Genomic DNA, 21,371 nt, shown 5'->3' with positions numbered 1-21,371 from the left:
TCTTAGAATGTCTTGCACTTACTTAGGAATAAAATCAACATATTCTATACTAAAGGCAAATCATATTTCATTTATATATATAGATACTAACTCCATTCTACCGTAAGTCAAATGATGAACTACACACTTTAAATAAATACATTTAAATACAACATCTCATTTAGTTATCATAATAATCTATGAAGTAGACAATATGATGTCATTTTACAGATGAGGAAACGGGGTTTGGAGATGTTAAGAAACTGCCACAGCCCCACAGTTAGTAAGTAAGAACCAGGATGTGAACTAGACACTGACTACTTCCAAGGCCTGTGACGGAGTGCTCGTGAGGGAGTGTCATGGGGGTTACAAGGAATGAACAGACACAAATACACAGGAGAAACACTATTAGCCAATACCCCTGAATACCAACGGTGACCATTATGTTAGCATTATAGGTGCTCCCCCTCCCTCCACAGCTTCACTTTATCAAATGCATTGTGGTTAAACTATTTTCATAATAGGGGAAAACAGCAATAAAAAGAAAAATCTACAAAGGAGACAAAGTATGTGTTCCGTAAAAACTGAGAAATCTTTCACATTATCTCTCATCAAGATATGTATATCCTTCACAATACACATAAAATTCACAATGAATTATTTAAATGCTCTTCCCTATTGGACATTTATACTAGTATGTTTATAAAACATATATAACTATATAAAAAGTTAGAATGTGTTGGTGGTGAAAAAGCTTTGATTGTAACAAGTTAACAATAAAGTATCAAAATTATTCAATTCAAAACAGGTTTTGTAAGTTATTAAGTGCTCTTTACAATAGAAACCTGTGACTACAAACACTGAAAAATGTTTAGAGTTTTGGGGTCACCCAAACACCAACATATCAACCCCAACTTCTCTCACACCAGTTCTTCCTGTCAGACTGTGTACGGGGTGGTCCCGCCACCGCCTTGGGGCTCTGTGAGAGCTGGGTCCAGTTATTACTCCCAGCACCACGCCAGCCACTGACCAGCTACAGGAATGTGCATGATCCACATCCACCGGGCAAGGCTCCCCACCCTCTTTAGATGCAGAAGTACCAGGAGAAAGTGGGAGCCAGTGTGGACTACAGCCTCAAACCAAGATGCTTTCATATTCTGCCATGATTGAAAAGGGAGCACTGGCCACTGGGAATCACGCTGAATGAGGACCTCAGGCTCAGTGTGCACATACACATGTGTATACATCCGTGCACACACACTGCATTTTCTCCCACATCCCTGCTGCCATGCCTCACCTCCATTCCGCTCTGAGAAAAAGCATGCTGTATGGGTTGTAGACATTTCTCCTAAATGCTTGGTGTGACATCCATAGCTTTAAAGTCACGTAAGCACAGTTCACCAAACTACACGTCCTCAGATTTTAGTCACCGGGCCTGTTTAGATAACACTGTAGTCCCTGCTCCTGCAAGAGTGGTGATGCAAAGGCATGTGTCCCATTAGCTTCTCTGGGATCCTTTGCATTCATGGCCTTGACCCCCTTCTCCGGATTTGGGGGACATATTAGGGCAGAGGAGCAGGCCAGGATTTCTGTGGTCTAAAAGAACATAACTTTCTTTCCATTTTTAATTTAAACAAAGAAACTACAGTATATCTTAAAATTCTAACTCCCTACAAGTTGAGGCTATTTATAAGAGGACAAAGCAATTTAATGTGACAATACCTGCCTTTTGAATAGAAAAGAGTAAAAGTACTGAAAAGGTTTCAAGTGTCTTCTCACATTTTATTTACATCATCTAAAAATAGATGAACGTTTTCAGAATTTAAGCTAATTTCTATTCTGGGCAGACTCATTTGCTCAGAAAACTGCTACTTTTTCAAGATAGTACTTTTCAAGTCTGGAAACACGAGAAGCTACAGGAAAACAAAGCTGAAAAGTAATCACGATCTACACTTGACAACTACTCGCATTGCGCCTTCTCTGCCCACCTTGACACCGAAATCGATGGCTGCCTCTCTCGTGGGGGCTGTGGGGTCCGGTACCCTATGGCCCTCTTAAGGGTTCAGGGATGTCCAAGTAACAAGGAAACAATTCTATGTGTTTCCATTCATATTTTGTGGAGAAAAATAGGTACAAGGGGAAAAGTGATAAAGGCTAGAGATACGTGAGTTAGTACAGCATATTTATGCCTAAATCTCAGAGATCAAAGACCTGAGACAGCAGGAGACACTGCATCTAAAGGTCAAAACAGCCAGCTTTACAGCCAACCCAGATGCGAAGTAAGCTGTTTCTGCCTCTTTAACAGCAGCTCTATAATCTTCTGTCTACAACATAATTACCAAAAAATAATAATAATGAAGCGCACTTGTTTTCTGGCTTTCACATTCACACATCTTCACAACGACAACGCAGAGAAAGCATTTCATTTCCAATCTTACTTCAACGGAAATAAGAATTACAGCAGAAATGACTATATGCCTTCGTTCTCAGAGCTCGTTTGGTTGTGATGTTTTTCCCCTCAAATTATTCTGCTGCAGTAAAAATCCCTAGTAAGAGTTGACAGTAAAATGGGCAAATTTTCAGAAAACAATATGGTCAATGCACAGAATCCATTCAGATAATAATCAGTGGAGTACAGAGTTAAGTGAAAGGTTGATAACACTGAAATATATACTAAGATGGGCCTCACCTGACTAAAATTAAAATGAAGCATTTCAGAGAGCAGGGCCAAAAACCAAAAGTCCTGAGCCTTCAGTTAATGATGTTTGGGGCGGGCGAGGGAACCAAGGCGGCACCAGTTTCCAGAAGCTGCCTAAGCAGAGTATTTCTAAAAACGAGGGCTGGCTGGGCTACTCAAGATAATTTAACGTACTTGGTACATTGTATTGACGATGCCCAGAAAGTTCCTGCATGAAACTGAATCCCTGAAAATGAGGACCAGGACAGGTAAGTCACCTTCACCTGCACTCTTGCCGCTGGCCTGGATGTAACTCACGAGTCAATTCTCAAATGATTCCTATGGTCTCACACCGTAAAATGTTGTGTCTATATCACCGTTATCAGCATGAACCAGGGAAGGAACAATGAATCAGAAGTCTTGCCTTGAGTCCCAACTATGCCACACACTGGGTATTTGTATCTCCAATTGTAAAACAGAAGGGCTGACCAAAGGACCTATAACATCCAATTCTATGGCTGATGGAGACTCTACAAGAAAACTGATTTTGCCAATTTTTTAGAGGTCACTGAGTGCGCTGCCAGTCTGTACTTGGCTAAATTTAGCCCTGGTTTCACGGAGAGGTGAAGCGATGACATTCTAATACATTTAAATATTATTAAAATTAAAGTTGTCAGCTCTTCAATACTTCATGGAGAGCAGGAAAGCTTCTCTGGCCCCTTCACCCACTCCTCTATTCAATGTGTCCCAAAGCGGGGGTCATTAATCATATAGGTTGGCATACAACTCCAACCGGGGCAGATCAACTGATGTCCAAAGTCCGGTCGGTGCCCGTGTGCTCCGTTTTTATTGCACTGCGTGGTCTGGTGCGTCTGGGAAGGGAAGTGATCCCCCCATGATGTCCTGCCACCTCGTCCTCTCCTTCAGCTGCCTGCTCCTGTGAGAGATAAAGAGATGCAGGCAGGACAGCTAACCCAGACCTAAGCATGCTCGAAGTATCATCCCATATCATGTACCAGAGTGTGACAGAATTCCACGACTTGGACTCGAGCTCCAGCTAAACCATATATTCCAATCCTACTCTTATCTTAGACCTGTCCCTGAAGGCCTCTGAGCACAGGGCCAGGTAGTAACAGAGTGGCACTGACCCGCTAAGGCAATCATTGCTTTCACAGAACATCTGTAAGAGGAGGAGCTGCCGCTGGCAAGTCAGAATTCAGCAAGTGCCATCATAGCCTTACTCTATCCCATTACATACTGGCAAAGTCCCACAAGGCTAACCACGCAGGTACGAAAGATGGTGAACGAGATCTGGCAGATACAGACACAGCCGGGCAACCAGAGAGATCCTTGGCTGGTTCAAACACGTACCCTTAGAAAACTCAGAAAAGGATCTGATCAAACCATAAACAGGAGTCCAAATATCAATGAGTAGAAAATGAAAGCTACAAAGTGAAGGAAGATGGTGACTGCACTAAACCAAGAAAAGGTTGCTCTCTAGAGGAAGGCTGAGGTCTCCAAGGTTGGAGCCCACAGATGTCAACGGGGTGGAAAAGAGCTTGACCGCAGTCCTTTTACAGGTGGAGCTAAGGAAAAGGGATGTGCACTGAGCAAAAGAAATGTCTGAGAGTCAGAAGAGAGACTCGGGGAGTCAGATGGAATGCTGTCCTCCCCGTTGTTTAGTTCCAAAAACAACTGAGCGTCACTGGCTGAAGCCTCGGGCAGAGTCCAATGATGTAATTCCAATTTCTCCTTGAAAACAGCAGCGACTTTCAGGCATTTAAACAACAGAGTGGAACTTTCACTTTCAAGAAGAGATGGGAAGTCCCTTTCTTTATTCCTTCCACTAAGCACAACTAAAACTCCTGGGCATTGTGTATAAAGCAAACACAAGCCTCTGAAAGGCTGGGAGATGGGCAAGCTGGCCAGGGAACCAAGGAATGACAGTGTGTAGAAGACTCATAATTACAAAATAATAAAAGAAATCAGAGAAGATGTAAGTAAAGAAAGAAATATTTTATGTTCATGGACTGAAAGACTCAACGTAAGTAAAGATATCAATTCTCCCCAAAACTGATATACAGGTTTAATTTAATTCCTATCAAAACCCCAACAAGATTTTTTATACATATTGACAAGACTATTCTAAACTTTTTTATATAGAAAGGCAAATAAACTGGAATAGTTAAAATTTCTGAGAATAAAGCTAGAGAAATCAGTCTATTGGATTTCAAGACATTTTACAGTTATAATTCATATGGTGATATTGGTGAAGAGATGGACACAAATCAATGGTACAGAATAGATAACCCAGAAATACCTACACTAATATGTCCAACTGAAATCTGACAAAGGTGCAAAAGCAATTCAATGGAGGACAGAAAGCCTTCTGGACAAATGGTATTGGAGGAAGAGGACATGCAAGGGCAAAAATAAATAAACAAGCCTCAACCCAAGTCTCCTACCTTTTACAAAAATTAACCCCAAATAGATCCCAGGCTTAAATGTAAAGCCTAAAACTACAAAACATTTAGAAAAAAAATAGGATAAAAATTTCAGGATCTAGAACAAAGAGCTCTTATAGTTGAACAAAAGCACAAGCTATGAAAAAAAATTGATAAACTGGACTTCATCAAAATGAAAAACTTGCTCTACCAAAGACCTTGTAAAAAAATTTTTTTAAAAGCAAGCCACAGACTGGGAGAAAAGACTTGCAACCACATATCCAACAAAAAAGACTAGTATCTAGAATATATCAAGAATTCTTAAAACAACAGTGGAGGGAAATATCTAATCTGAAAAGGGCAAAAGACATTAAGAAACATGCCACCAAAAGGATATACAGATGCCAAACAAACGTACGAAAAGATGTTCAAAAGTATCAGCTATTGGGGAATCGCACACTAAAACCACAATGAACTATTACTACACACCTATCAGATGGAGAAAACAGAAAAACACCACCAAATGCTGACAAAGATGCAGATAAACCAGACCACTCAGAAACTGCTCGTGGAATATAAAATGGTGCAGCCACTTTGGAAAAGAGGTTTTTTTAATATAAATATGTAATTACCATATGACCCAACCATTGCACACCTGAGCATTTATCAAAGTGAAATGAAAACCTATGTCCACAAAAAGCCTGTACACAAATGTTTATAGCAGCTCTATTCATATTAGCACCAAACTGGAAAAAAAGCAGCCATCATCCATCCTTCAATGACTGAATGTTTCAACACCCTGTGGTACAACCATATGATCGAATACTATTCAGCAATAAGAAGGAATGAACCACTGATACATGCAACGACTGGAAGAATCTCCAGGGAATGATGCCGAGTGAAAGTCAATTTCAAAAGGTTATAAATGGCCTGGCTCCATTTATATAGCATTCCTGAAGTGAAAACATTAGAAACGGAGAATAGATTAGTGGTTGCTATGGCTTAAAAAGGGGTGGGGTGCCTCTAAAAAGATGAGAGATCCTTGTGGTTATGGAAATACTCTATATTGACTGCATCAATGTCAACATCCTGGTTATGATATTACTAGAGGCCCGGTGGGGGCTTCCCATCAGCCGGCCTGCGCCCTCTCACAGTCCGGGACCCCTCGCTCCTTACCACCCACCTGCTCGCTGCTGCTTAGCACTGCCAAGGAGCCGGAGAGGCTCCCACCACCACTGCTGCGCTCGCCAGCCATGAGCCCAGCTTCTAGCTGAGCAGTGCTCCCCCTCTGGGAGTGCACTGACCACCAGGGGGCAGCTCCTGCGTTGAGCATCTGCCTCCTGGTGCCCAGTGTGCATCATAGCAACCGGTCGTTCTGCCATACTGGTCACTAAGGCTTTTATTATATAGATTCTGTATTTTGTTACCACTGGGGGAAAGTAGATAAAAATAAAGTATACAGGATCTCTCTGTATTACTTCTTACATGATTCCAAAATATTCAAAATAAAAGGTTTCATTTTAAAAATGGAATGATTTGAGAAGACCTGGAACGTAAGCACAGGACACTTCAGCATTACCAGGTAAGATTTTGAAATCATCAGGGTAATTCTAAGTAGATGTTGGGCAGGAGGAAGGGAGAGGGGGATATCCTTGCTGCCAGTCAAGTAACACACCTTTCTCTAGACCCAGTTAAGTCAAAAGGCAATGAGTGAGGGCTGGTGGACCTGTTGGTCTTGCTGAGGCCTCAAGGTCACACACTTGAACCTTCAGAATCAACAGAGGCAGCAGGGCTGGTTCAGGAATCCGTGTGGATGACTCTCAAACCAAATCCCCTGTGCAAACACCTAAGGAACCCTGCCCAGGAGAAACCTCGGGCAACTGCAGGCACAGTATCTAAACTGCCCTGGGGTCCCGTTCAAGAAAGGACAGCAGGGGTGCGAGCCATGGAGGGCTGTTACAAATGCGAGGTACTCTACTCTTTCTCAGTTCACCTGTGAGCTACCGAGAGGCTGAAGGTCAAAGGAGAGACGGATGTAAATTTAAATTCATGAATGTTAGGGACAACAGAAGAAAGAAGGCGCTCAGGAAAGACTGGTACCTGAGATGTCATTAGTTCAACCTCTAAATTTTGTAAAAAGTCACAGCAACAGTTCGCTGCTGAATGGCGTTAGCACTTTTAAGTGCTATTCTCAAAGAAGAAACTGTTTATATAAGTGGATTTTTTTCCCCATTTGAATTTAAGTTCACAAATTGTGAACTGGCCAATGGTCATGTGAATGGCAAACTAGAGAAGATGAGATGAAGATTTTCTCTCTACTTTCTCCTGTTCTTCCTGTCTTCAGCCCCACCTCCCACTGCCACACCAGGGGACATGGTGGGCGAGGACCACCGTAGCTTTGCTAACTTTGAGGCTAGTCCAGCAAGAGCCACAAGGATCCCACCAACCTCCTGGACTGTGGGAGAGATTTTAGGTGGGGAAAAGGCAACAGAACAAACAGAACTAAAGACGTGAGATTGTTTGTTTCCTGCTTCCTTTTAAGATGGAAAGAAACATTACCCTGTTGATGAAGTAAGGACAAGATAAGAGGGCGCTCATACAGAATCCACACATTCTCTCTAGGACAAACTAAAGAGCAACATCAATCACCGTCTTCTTGAACTTGGTGGACACATGACTCTTTTGAGTGTTTTACTATCAGAGCCAATGAGACATTTAACATCCAATGCTGTAAGAACGTTCTCAAAACTCTTTATCACTTCCATTTCCACTAAACTGAAAACCCAAGAGAAAAAATTATTGAGGTATGCTTGATCTTCTGTTCTTCAAATTCAAAATATTGCAAAGAACTCAATTCAGTCATAGCCCTTGGGAAACTATCATGGGGATATTGGAGGCAAATAAAAAGAAAAATCGGTTTGCCATTGTGACTTCATAAACAGAAGTTGAGTCCCCCTTCCAATTCTAGTATGGACAATAAATCACATGACCACTCTATGCTCAAATATGTTTCATTCAACATGTCCAACTACTTCCAAATGATAGGTATCATGTATTTGTAAAACACATTTATCTAAGAGCCAAAAACTGTCCATGGAGAAAAGCAACGATAGGGATAAGTTGGCTGATGTACACTGTGAAATGTATTTCACCAACATCAACCTGTACTTCGCTAAACAAAACAACAAAAAAGCTGCAAACAAATGCAAAGGTATCCTATTTAATGGTGATAGGTTCCCACTCGTAGCTTAAATTGACTGTATTAAAAAATATTACTGAATATACTTCAAGACCAATCAGGCAAACCATAAAATGGGTACCAACTAGGTATGTTTAACTACAAAAGACAGTAATTGTAAGTAACAACAGGAACTTTTAAAATACCAACATTGTCACTAATAATTAAGGAACATTGGTGATGCAGCCTGACTCGAACCCTTAATTCAATGGGATGATACTATAATTAGCTAGATCTCGGATTCCCTACATATATTCCAATGATCCAACAATTAAGAACTCCGTTACTAACCCTAAATCTTAGGTGCCATAACTCAACTAGTACATCGAGTTTCTATCTGTTTAGGAGAATCAACTTCCCCGAAAACATTCATGTTTCACCATTGTTCTGTTCTATGAAAACAATGCTTCCTCTCTCGTCTACATGCATTCATACATCCACACGCATCCACACACCCCCTTCCATTTAACTGAGCTCCCACCCCCAAAATCAAGGGCATTGTATAGAACACTCATGTCTACAGATTCATCACGGAAACACCAAAATGTAAATGATACTCTACTTGTCCACTCGTATCTGCAGCCTGCTGGAAATGCGTAGCCAGCGATGTCTCGTCCTGGAACACTTCGTTGCACTCCAAACATTTCAGACTATGCCTGCAGAGCTTGGACGGGTCTTCGTCTAGAGGCATAGCTGGAATGATGGGCGTGCTTGAAGGAGCTGATATGACGGTCCCAGTTATACCAGACTGGATTTTGGTTACAGTGTGTGTGCCAGCCCCCACAGAGCTTGGCAGAGCGGAAGATGAAGCAGAAGTATTGCTTGTTGGAGAAACAATCATTTGATCTGCTGGGACGGGCTTTAGAATCAAGTGGGAGCACTGCATTACCACCCCCTTCTCCTTGTGCCCGCGGGCATGGGAGAGGAGGCTGCACTTGTTGTAGAAAACAAGGTTCTTTGTACAGTGATTACACGTCACCTCGATGCGCACACTGCGTCTGTCGTAGTGCTGAGTCAGACTCTTTTCCAGAGCGAAGGAGTCACCACACTCCAAGCACTTGTACCCGCGGGTCGGCAACGTGATACCTGCGTTAGCAGGGGGACTGAGGTTGGGGATGTAAACTGGAACGGGGTTGACACTGCTCAGCACCTTGTTGAAAGCTTCCACCACAGAGCTCTGCAAGGAGGACACCACCTGGACTCTAGAAACTTTTTTGGGTGGTTGTGAGACAGCTGCATTGATTATTGCCTGCTTTATTTGCTGCTGAGGTTTGGTTAGCACTTGGCGGAGCTCAGAGGTGGCCTGGGCGCCCTGAGGCAGAAGGTTAAGGTTGGCGAGGTGCACAGTCTTTGGCACGAGTTTGGCATTGGCCAGGCTGGATGCCGGCACCACAACGGTTTGCTGCTGGATGGCGTTAGCAGCTTTAATGATGGCGCTGCTGGCGCTCTGAACAGAGGCAGCAGATATGACTGTGGCTTTGACCGTCGTGTTGTTAGCAAGCTTCAAATTAATGACTTGAGATCCCGCTGTCTTCACAGCAGACACTGGGAGGAAGGCAGTTGCCACGGGCTTAATAGTGACCTGCTTGGGGGTCAGCTCTGCAGGGGCAACTGCGTTGGTGATCAGAGCAGACTGCAGAGGCGCTCTGGGGGGAGAGGCAAGGACGGCAGCTGCAGCTGGAGATGACAGAAGCGACGTCACAGAAGCCATCACGGGCCCTGTATGCTCAGGCTTTTTTCCAGAGTCGAGATCAACTTCTGGCAATACCCTAGTCACTGTTCTCTTTATTTCCCCAGATGACGTCTTAATGGTTTTGATGCGGACTTTGGGAATTGCTGGTGTCGATCCTGCAGGGGATGACGGAGATCCCTTGCTACTGTTTTCACTTGAAATGCTCCTGGGGCTATCCGGCTGCTTCAGGGACACCTTCTTCGTCCCATCGATGAGACTCTGGGACTCAGGAGACTTTTCAATGGCTCTAGGACTATCATTGACTTCTTTTGGTAATGGAGAGGGTTCCCGTGAATTGGTCACTGGCTCTTTACTGGCGCCTGAAGCAGCCTTTTTAGCACTAAGAGCAGCGATGGCAGCTATGCAGGAAGAAAGCTTGGAGGATGGCTTTGACCTTGACGGAGCCACACCGCCAAGGGTGGTGTCGTTCTTCTCGGTGCTCAGCTTCCCGTCATGGACCCTATTTTCAAGCACCTTTTCAGAGTTTTCCTTCAATTTATCCTCCACTTTTCTGACTTTAAAAGGTTCATAAACACTCAGATTTATAGAATTTGTTTCTGTTTCTCTCTTGACAACTTTGTTTTTGTCTACATTGCCTGAAGTAGAGATTCCAGTTTTGCTTAAGTTTTCCCCTCCAAGTGCCTTCAGTTTATCATAGTCCTGTTGGGAAACAGACCCCGTCAACACATTCGATCTAAAGCTCGAATGCAAGTCCTCTTTATCAGGGGGGTCATCCACCTCTATCTTCTCATCATCGTCAAACTCCTCAGCACTTGAGATAGGGCTAAACTGGCTGAAAGCGGAGTCTTTTAGAGTCACCTCTGAGGTAGGCACATCTCCTTTCAAGGACTTTGACCCATCTTTACTGTAGCTGTCCAGAGAGGATGCTGTGAGGAACCCATTGTGCAGGCCATTGCCCGTGGGGTGGCCATCTTTCTCTGAGCCCTCGGAGGAATCAATGTTCCGAACATTCTTAACAATAACACTGACGCCCACGTCAGAAGAGGATGGCGTGTGGGAGTCGTCCTCTCCATGAGCGTTCTGCTTGATGTGGCTCTCCTGGTCATCGTGTCCAGATTCAATAGCTGCTTTAGGATCGACCATATCTGGGATGTCAAATGCCGCCAGGAGGTCATCAAAGTCTGGGGTCTTCATATCCCCCATGGTCATGAATTTGATCAGATGTTCTGTTAAACAAACAGAGTAATTCCATCAGCAACTGGCATTTCGTAATGAGGAGAAAAATACCCTCTAGGATTTATATCAACACAGTGATGATTACCAAGAAGAGCAAGTCAGTAACTGCACAATTATTATAATTACAGAAAATTCTGAGTCAAAGTGAACACATTTTCAGAGGATATACGGTATATAAAGCCTCGATAATTGTAGCTTCAAAGGAATTCCTCCAAAATGCCGCACACCACATGATCAGTGTGGCACCACTCTAACAAGAATAAAATTGATCAAAGCTCTTATCTTAAGAAAAACAGGTTTTGGTGTAACAACCAGAAAATTTATCATTTACCACTGGATTCATTACACACAAAAAGCTACTTCAAACATATTTTGATCTTGACGGCATTTACTTCCACTGGCAAAATCATCACTATTATAGTCACCATCGGATTTGGGCTATCAAATTAAAAGAAATGTATTAGAATAAAAAACAATGACAGATAACCATTTACCCACAGGAGAAACAAGCATCCCGGCCCACCACAGCACAGCTACTGCTAGTCAAGTTCCATCTAGGACTTTTAAAAAATCTCTGAGGTAGGTGCTGATTCCATCTGTTTTTATTTAATCCTTGTTTTCTCTACTCTGTTAGGAGAAAATACCATCCTGGCAGAAAAGCCCAGCATCCCTTCCTTGTCCCTCCCTAGCTCATGGGTTTTAATGGTTGAGGTGACACATAACTGTTTCCTAATTACCACCCTTCGGACACAGTTGTGCAAGCAGCTGTGGCAACTGAGGAAGACCCCACCGTGCAATGACGCTCAGTGCAAACCTGAGGACTGCAAAGCCGGGAGGGCAGGCCCTCTCTTTTACCCAGAGCTGAATATGGGTGCATAACATTCTACAGAGAAGTGTTCCCATTTGTGTCCACAAAGCCTTGGTGGTAGGACAATTTTAGAAAAATGGGCAGTCACAGCTGTTACTAAAGATGAAGGATATATAAATACATGAAGTGCCAAGGGTCTCTAAAGGGTGCCCTTTACCCACTGCAGAGAATGCATGATCGTGGGGTTCAGATAAAACTTCCGCTGAAAGAGAGATCTTCATCCTCCCGAAGGCCCAGAGCACTGCACCTCATGCTCCTTTCTGGTATGTAGTACAGTGTGTGCACTTGTCTCTTACCTATGGGCCTGTCAGCACCTGTCACACCGCAAATGCCAGATAACTAACCCGCCACAAGTCAGGGGCCAGAACACTAGATTTATAACAGAACAGGTCTGGAGCCAGCTCTGAGACCCTAAGAAGTGAGGGAATCTTTGGGCCAGTTCCTTCCTTCTACAGTGGTGGGAGGGAGGCAAGCATCTAGGAAGAGAAGGAAAGAAGGAAAGGGAAGAGGGGGGATGAAAAATAGGAAAGGCAAGAACAGGAGGCAACAATCAAGGTCAGAAGACAAGAGAGTTATAACTGATTTTTGGCAACTTTCAATAGAAAAATTAGCCTAATTGATTCTTCAATTTTTCTGTTATTCCTCCTTTAAATCACTAAGAAGTGTTCTTCCACATTTTAAAGTAATAATTTACTCTCTTGTACAACCTGTAAAAGATCCTTCATCCCTAAGAAAAGTGATGACACAAAGGTCAAGGTTGAATTTTCACTCAGGTGACAACATACAATACCAATGAGAACTCCATAAACTCATCAACAGCTGCTAAGACACCCTCAGCATACTCACTCCCTCTGGGACACGTCCAAACACTTCTAAGAATTTGGTTGGGAAAAACTACTGATGAAGATTTAATAAACACTCACGTAAGGAGCTGGAGAAAAAAAATCACCTTCTACTCACATGTCTCAGTTAATGTAGACCTAAAGAAGCATCACACTGCAGTTTCTAAATGGAATACTCACAATAAAACCACTGTCAGCAAAGCATCCCTGTGGTCTATCTTTCCCAATCATGGTGATCCAAATTGTAGATCAGATTTCAGAGAACTCTGCTTTCATAGAATCATGACCCACGCCCAACCCCAGCACTTATCCACATCTTGGACCAAGCTCTGGAAGTCACAGTTGTGGCCGGGTCCTCTAAGTGCCTCCATCCTTTCTTCACAGCTACCCTGGATGTATGTCATTTGCCCTCTCTTTATGCAAAAGACGTCATCCAGTTTCACATCATTCATCCAGAGGGCCATCAGTTCAGAAGCAAAAAGAACATAAGAGACAATTCAAATACTCATAGGTAGTAGGCCCAAGACACAACCATAAGAAATGATAAAATGTCACCACATGAAACCTTGAATGATTGGCAGTTCGGATCAGCAGTGCAATACTTGGAAGATCAACGCATGATTCTTAATATCTCCTTCTCCTGTTTACATGGTGGGGACCTGCCTGACCTGTCTGTGCACAGGTGCCCCAGAGCAGGAAGAAACCTTTAATCAGTGGTAGGATGTTGCTCACCACGCTGCCTGTATCTTTTCCTATCTGCCCAAGTAAAGCAGAGTTAAGGTTTGGGAAGCCCCAGCCTGCAATCCCCCCAAGGGGTTGAGAAGACATTCCTGATTCAGGAGCAACTCTGTTCTCTGTAGTAATCCAGCCACCCTGCTGTCTCCATCTCCGGTATTACCTTTTCCTTTCTCTTGAGGGAAAAGGGTGAACCCAAGGGTAGAGCAATGAGACACCCTTACAGGTAAGAGGGAATTAGCTGTGGTTTAAAAAACTAAACCTCCTAGTTCACCTGATGGAATCCTAACTGACACATAAAAATGCACAATGGGCATAAAATACTGAGTGCAGGGAGTGGGGGCATCGACAGTGCATCACACTGAAACCCAAGACCACACCGTGTGGGTGGAGTTGCCTCTCAGGGTTGTAAAAATGTAATAAATACCGCTCTCTGTAACTTCACACTTCTTTTTTGGTTTATAGAAATGTTTTTCATACCCACAATCACATCGTCCTATTACCCATTACCTTCCCACATTTGGGAAGGCAAGAGCAAATTTTCCACTTGGGAGAAAAAATAATTTTAACTCCCACTTCATTTCCCACTTATGTGAAGTACAAAGAGAAATGTTTATGTTTGCAAATTCTCTTAATTTTTTCCCCAATTCCTAAGTAGTAATCTTTTAGAAATAGATTCCTTTACTTCAAAGCATTACAAAAATAAATCTTAGTCGTCTCTTAAAAAATAACATAAAAAGACCTCAAAATTTGAGCTTCTCTTGGCCTCAAGAGCTTGATTTTCAAACAGAATTAGCTTTAGTCATTCTAACAATGTCTTTCATTTCATTTATATGCTGTAAAATATATCTCCCTTCAAAAGCACTTAGTCTTCTAATGTAAGGCTAACCCCCATTTCAATAACCTGTAATTCTCTAATAGATTTGTGTTCAAGGTAGAATGTCCTGTTACCCAAAAACATTGAAATATCTGGGGGAAAAGGCTAGGCCTGTTTACAGAAAAGGAAATTGAAAGATCTCAAGTGTGTCATGTGATCTCTTTATTTCCTCCTATGACACAGACAAAATATTTCCTTTCCTACCAAAGCCTCTTAAAATTACAGAAAGCTGTTTCATCTTTGTTGGCAAAAGTCAAAAGTTATCAAGTCAAAAGAAAGCCTCAAGAAAAACCTATTCACCCCTTACTTATACTTACGGTTTGCAATAAAAAAGGGAGGAAGACTGTTCATAGAGCTGTTTCCCAATTCCAACTGAAGAATGACAGTGTGAAAGGCTCAGGCATTACTTAACCATGGACGCTAACTTCAATAATCCCAAAGAGACATGCCCAAACCCAACCAAGGTTCTGCCTCCAAAATGAATACACAAAGTCATTCTGAACAGTGAAAACACATCAGCTTCCCCATTTAAATGGAGAAGCTAACATTTGCTTTACCAAAAGTCAATAAATTCTAAATCCTAAAGAAAAAGTCTATTGGCCATCATGACAACACTAGAGGCCCGGTACACGGAATTTGTGCACTCGGGGGGTCCCTCAGTCCAGCCTGCGCCCTTTCGCAATCTGTGAGCCATCAGTTAGACATCCTTTGCGCTGCCGCAGAGGAGGTGGGAGAGGCTCCCGCTGCACTCACCAGCATTAAGCCTAGCTCAGCGCTTCTGGCTGAGTGGCACTCCCCCTGTGGGAGTGCACTGACCACCAGGGGGCAGCTCCTGCGTTGAGCATCTGCCCCCTGGTGGTCAGTGCACGTCATAGCAACCAGTCATTCCACCATTCGGTCTATTTGCATATTAGCCTTTTATTATATAGAACTAGTAGCCCTGCGCACGAATCAGTGCCCCAGGTCGCTGCCACCCTCCTATAGTTTCCCCCGCTCCCTCCTCCCTCCCCCACCCCCATAGCTTGCTGCCCTACTCCCTCATGTAGCTCTCCACAGCCCACTTGTACCTCGCTAGCCCACCCTCCTGCTGATCTGTGATCTGGTCGTGATGCACTTGGTCATTACGCCTTAGGTTTAATGGCTAATTAGCACATTCCTCTCTTATTATACAGGATTATACACACTTTCCATAAAATAAAGGTAATAATACTATTATTCTTTTTGGGGTCTATATCACTTTTTTTGTGTGCAGTATCTAGACATTGAAGCCCTCAACAGATTAATGATCTAATTCATGTTTCTATCCTTATTATCTTTCCTTCACATATAACATGTTTTTATGACATGTTAATATTATGCTATGTTTACCATTTATTTTGTTCCTCACTGAAAATGAGTCCAGCACCCGTTTTTAAATGTCTTCGAGGGACTGGTTTCTCTGGCCTTCCACATTCAAATTCTTGTTGTTCCCATTACACTAGCACACAGACCTTTGAGCTTCCTCCATCACCAATCTTTTCATCTTTTGCACTTTCAGGGTTCTTTATCATTACATTTCTTCAACCACAAAAAAGAAGGAATGGAAGGGAGGGGAGGAGAGGAATCACATCTCTTTCCTGTTGACCTTTTGCTTCTGCCCCACTTCAATCTGAACTGCTGATGAGTCCCTGCCATTGCATTCCAAATACCGAGCAGGTTCAACAACACAGGCCTGCCTCATGCTTCTTCAGTTTTCCTAAACCACCTGGGAATACACATCAGTTTTGAGGTGTGTGTGTGTGTGTGTGTGTGTGTGTGTGTGTTTGTTTTTTTAAAGAATCTGATCAGCTACTGAAGAAGGTGTTAAGAACCTTTGCCTTGCTTCTCTCTAGGAAAGTGGGTGGGGGGAGGAGACTGGGTCCCAAAACTGATGGATACTTGGGTTTCAAAATAATAATAATAATACAAACACATACATATACATACAGGCTGTCTAAGTGTGGATAGTTTTGAGGAATAAACAACAATAATAAATTGAACTATGGACGGAATATAAGAATTACATGTCATTTGAAGGCCCCTACCAAGTGACAAATGGCAAAGAAAGTGCTTATTTTATCTTTTGTCCTCCACACCAATCACACTTTGAGTGAATCTTGACAATCAGCGAGCACTTTGTAGGTCTGCGAAGAACGGTGTGACACATCATATCATCTTCCAGCCCCGTGGGTGGGGACCTGATTACACTGCCCCCAAGGGCAGAAGAACATTTTCTAAACAGCATACGCATGGTAGCACACCATCTGTGAAGACAGCTCGTACATAGATGAAATGAACAGAATATGCATTTCTTTAATTCTGTATGCATTAACAAGAAATTAGTAAAGATCTCCTGGCAGCTCAGTTGTTTAGAGCATCGTTCCAATATGCCAGGGTTTCGGGTTCAAACCCCATTCAGGGCACATACACGAGTCAACCAATGAATGCATAAACAAGTGGAACAATAGATGGATATTTCTCTCTCTCTAAAAAGCGATAATTAAAAAAAGAAAATAAATTAGTAAATACAATTGCTGTGTGCTAGAATAGACACCTACTTGTTTAGTAAATAGACATTACTATACAGATAACTCAGCAAGGTCAGGCGTGTTCTTCCTCAGCTAATACCTAATATTCCTGATTGGAATAGAACTGATATGAAAGTTCAAGCTGCTTCTGGAAATATAAACTCAGAGTCATGGAAGCAGGGCACAACCTTGGGAAACACAAGAATAAAACCAGCCCAGCCCTTCCCTGTGGCTGTTCACTCTTACCTCAAACTTCCCCAGCCCTCCTCTGTCCATCATTCTCCTGAGGGGACCAGGCCACCACAGCAAATGATCCCTACACACCCCTCAGCCTTATCAGCTCAACCTGCAATTCCTGGCTTACTTCTCACCCCCACTCCCACCCCACCCCAGCTCCAAGCATTCATAGGTCTAAACAAAAGCTCAGCCATAAAAAGAGAGCCTTTGCTTTGTCCCCTTGGGTTCTGCAGCTGCCAAGAAAACCTCCAGAGAAGGCTGTGCAAATCCCTGCTCCGTATTCCCTGGGAGTCCTCGGTGTCACTTAAGCTCCACAGTCCTCTTCTCAGTATTAACTCCCACCCTGCCAGGAGACAGGGGATGTTTCTAATCTTTTCCTCTTACCTCCTGCACGCCTTGGCCTTTTTCTTCCTGAAGTCAACCTCCAAGACAACAGGCCTCAGGCAGGCCCTCTCTCCACACCCTTCCTTCCTACAGGTCTTGTTGGGTCCTGCAGTTGGCCTGTCCAAGTTGATCCTCCTCCATGAGCTTGTCACCCTCCTCCTGTGCCTTTGATCAGTCCTATCACCTCTACCTGCTGGCATAAAAAGACCTCCCTCAACCTTCACCTGGTGCTGTCTCACCAACATGCTGCCTTCGAAGTCAAGTTCTCGACCCATGGGACAAATCCTGCCCCTCCCAGCTCCTTCCTGGCCCCTTGCAATCCACTCTCCAATCCAGGAGGAATTGGGGGGAGTGATGGAATTGTTCTGTATCACAATTGTGGGGGTGGGTACACACTTGTTTGCATTTGTCAAAACCCAGAGAATTTATTGCATGTAAACTGGAGGGGGAAAAAGCAACCAAAAAATGAGGGAAGGCCCAAAATGAAAGACCAACGAGAACAAAGAACCTAACTATATTACAGGTGAACAACATAACCATGCTGAAGAGAGTAGGGGAGAAAACAACTAACCAAAGCTACTTTGGAGAACAAAATTCTGACTGTATATATACTGTGGAACAAATCAAGTTTGTAATCTAGTTAGCAGTATTATACCAATGATAATTTTTTTCAGTTGTGGTGTGTTATAACTATGCCAGGCAGCTAGGGAAAACTGGGCAAAGAGAACATAGAAACTCTTTTATATCTGCAACTTTCCTAGGAGTAAAAATTATTTCAAAATAAAGTTAGATGCAATTTAATAATGTAAAGCTACTAAATGAAATACAGCAAGTTTCAGGACACTCCCCAAAGGGCCCATTCCCCTTCTTTGTTCCCTGCGCTTATGCTGTTACCTGTGGCCTTTCAGCCGCATTTCATTCTCCAGCCGACCAGCCATCCTTCCTCCCGTGCACTCCTGCGCTCCACAGCACTGCCACGAGCTGACTTCTCCCTGACTCACTGGCTGTGCCCCTCTCCCTGGGGGGTCCCTTCAAACCTTCATCTACCTTTGCTCCAAGGCAACCTCACAGCTCCCCTGGTCACGACAATCACATATAGTCACGGAACTCACTAATTTCTACATTCAGCCCTAATGCTACCTTAAGAGCCACCTTCCCGGTTGCTGGCTCTATATTCTGCTTGGCTCTCCCAACCATCTGTCAAACTTTCACCAAAGCCCTTATGTTCCCTCCCAACCTGCTCCTCCTCTAGTCCCAGCTGTGTAACGTCAGCGACACAACCTTCTTTAGGAAAAAATTGGAAACCCTCAGGCAGCATTTCACACACTGCGAGGCAGAGACAGGGTTCTAAAGGACCCACTTGGCTTCCCACTAACACTAGACGAAAACAGTAAATGCTGGATTGTTCTCCGCTGAGCAGACTGCTATCAGGTAGGGCAGCCTGTACTGTGCAAAAAAATATTATAAATCTCTGGAAAGAGGAAAGCAATAGTTCCCAAATTCTGAGCTAAGCACAGGTCTTTTTTTTCTGATACATGAACAGAAATGCCAAAATGATTTCCTCAAAGGCGCCACCAATTGTTGTTACCACCGTTATACATTAGTTACTTTAAATGCATCATGGTCCCCCTCCTTCTCCCCCCCCCCCATTTAAATATTTATTACCTGACATCTAAGGCGGCAAAATGACAGCTCATTATATACAAATTTCTGTGTTAGTGATTACAAAGTTTAAACTGTCTTCCATATGGCTTGCTCACTAGTTGTAAAAGAAATTCTTGTCCAGTGAATCACAAATGAATGCATGGAAGGAGATGATGAATTTCCTATTTCTTTCTGCAGCTCGATGGAATAATCTACTGATCTACACTCTTGTTACTTAACTAATAAGCAAGCACATACACAACCCATCCATACAGCATCCGAAAATGAATGAGTTTCTGTGGACAAACTCTGGTGGAGAGAATGGGCTTTTAATGTCCCAGCTACAGGAGCACTAACAATGGTGGAGGGCACAAGGCCTTCCCGTGCTGTTCCGGTCCAGCACTGACATCCCCTCCTCCCTCTGGCTTCTTTGTGTGGGAAAGTTTTCCCCCTGAAAAAATGAGGATAACAGCATACATCGAACCCCAGAGACAAGGAGGGAAGGCTGATACTTAGATATTTAGAGGGAGCCTTGTCATAATTCAATATACCACACAAAAAGCACAGAAAGCGTAAAATTCAAACAAGGAGTGGCCAGTGGCAGAGAATTTCAATGAAGGTTCTCACTCTTTCCATCCCACAAGCAGCCAGGAGACCTACCTGGCCAAGCAGGTGGCCGCATTCTGGAGAACAAGTGTGTGATCATTAACCTTCCTCATCACAGAGCATCTGGATTTCAGCAAGAGAAGGAAAGAAGCTAAGGGGCAGCACTCTCAAGTGGGAGGAGGGTACTGAGGGGCCAAGGTGGGAGGCCAGGGCTCACCTTGTCCATCACGGAACTCATGGGCTGAGATGTGAGCCCTGGTCACAGTCAGAATTAGAGGCTGAGACACAAACGACCCACCAGGTCAGAACTAGAGAGGCGGACAGAAGAGCTGCTCAGATCAGAGGCGCAATGGCACCATCCTCACCTGACCTCTGCCACCCAACGACAACAAAATTGAAATTTACAGACACAGCACTTCAGCGGGTGCTCCACTTCCCACAAAGAGCAGCAGCAGCCACCTTGGTTGAGTCACATCTGAAAGGACTCGGAGTCCCTGTGCCCTGCAGAAGGCGGAGCTGTCTCCGTCCTAGTCCTAGCTGGGCTGGAAGTCAGAGAAGGTGACCCCCGAGAGTCTTGCTTCCTCCAAATCTTCAGAACCCTTACAAGTAAGTTTTCTCCAAGGGCGTCCTGAGAACCATATCAAATTCTAAGTTTTGAGTCTTTAATGTAATTTTTTTTAAAAAATCAATCAATAATTAATGTGATGTGAGGAACAAAAAAGAAAACATATGCCTCTATCTGTTTTGAGACATGGCGTAAAGAGGAGTATATTCATCTCAGCTTACAGTTTACTAACACTTAACAGCAGGGGTCCTCAAACTTTTTAAACAGGGGGCCAGTTCACTGTCCCTCAGACTGTTGGAGGGCCGGACTATAATTTAAAAAAAAAACTAGTCGGCTGCTAAGCAATAGGCAGCGGCGGCAAAAACACCCAGCGGGCCGGATAAATGTTTTCGGGCCGGATAAATATTTTCGGCGATAAATATTTTCGGCGGGCCGCATGTGGCCTGCGGGCCGTAGTTTGAGGACCCCTGCTTAACAGCAAGAAAGTGGTTCTCAGATAGGGTTTCCCATAAAAGACAAATATGGGGGAAGCAAAGAGCAAAGGGGATCAAATATGTGGTGATGAAAGACGAGATTTTGTATAGTAAACATACAATGCAATATACAGATGCTATATCAGAATTATATACTTGAAACCTATATCATTTTTATTAAGCGATGTTGCCCCAATAAATTTAATTTTAAAAACAGACAGATATGGAGGAGATAGTACATCCCGAAGATGTGAATTTTATATTGTCCCCATTGCCCACACTTTACTTATCTCCTTCATGTAACCGCCTCACGGCTGTTGGCAGGCT

The 21,371-nt window shown here is 43.5% G+C and overlaps 1 protein-coding gene across 19 annotated transcripts in view; it reads right to left on the bottom strand.

Moving 5' to 3' along the window:
* Positions 1 to 21,371, bottom strand: part of ZNF532 (zinc finger protein 532) — a 96,163-nt gene that overhangs the window by 39,605 nt on the left and 35,187 nt on the right. For 18 of the 19 annotated variants that reach the window (XM_059706213.1, XM_059706220.1, XM_059706212.1 and 15 more), the window contains one exon: positions 8,901 to 11,257. In XM_059706213.1, the coding sequence (XP_059562196.1) occupies positions 8,901 to 11,257 (2,357 nt within the window). Of the gene's footprint in view, positions 1 to 8,900; positions 11,258 to 17,756; positions 17,950 to 21,371 lie in introns of all 19 variants that reach the window. The other variant, XM_059706225.1, reaches the window with a different exon arrangement.

This window comes from Myotis daubentonii, chromosome 8, assembly GCF_963259705.1.
Source record: "Myotis daubentonii chromosome 8, mMyoDau2.1, whole genome shotgun sequence".
Lineage (NCBI taxonomy): Eukaryota > Metazoa > Chordata > Mammalia > Chiroptera > Vespertilionidae > Myotis > Myotis daubentonii.
Note: the sequence above shows the minus strand (reverse complement) of the source record. Positions and strands in the feature narration are given on the sequence as shown.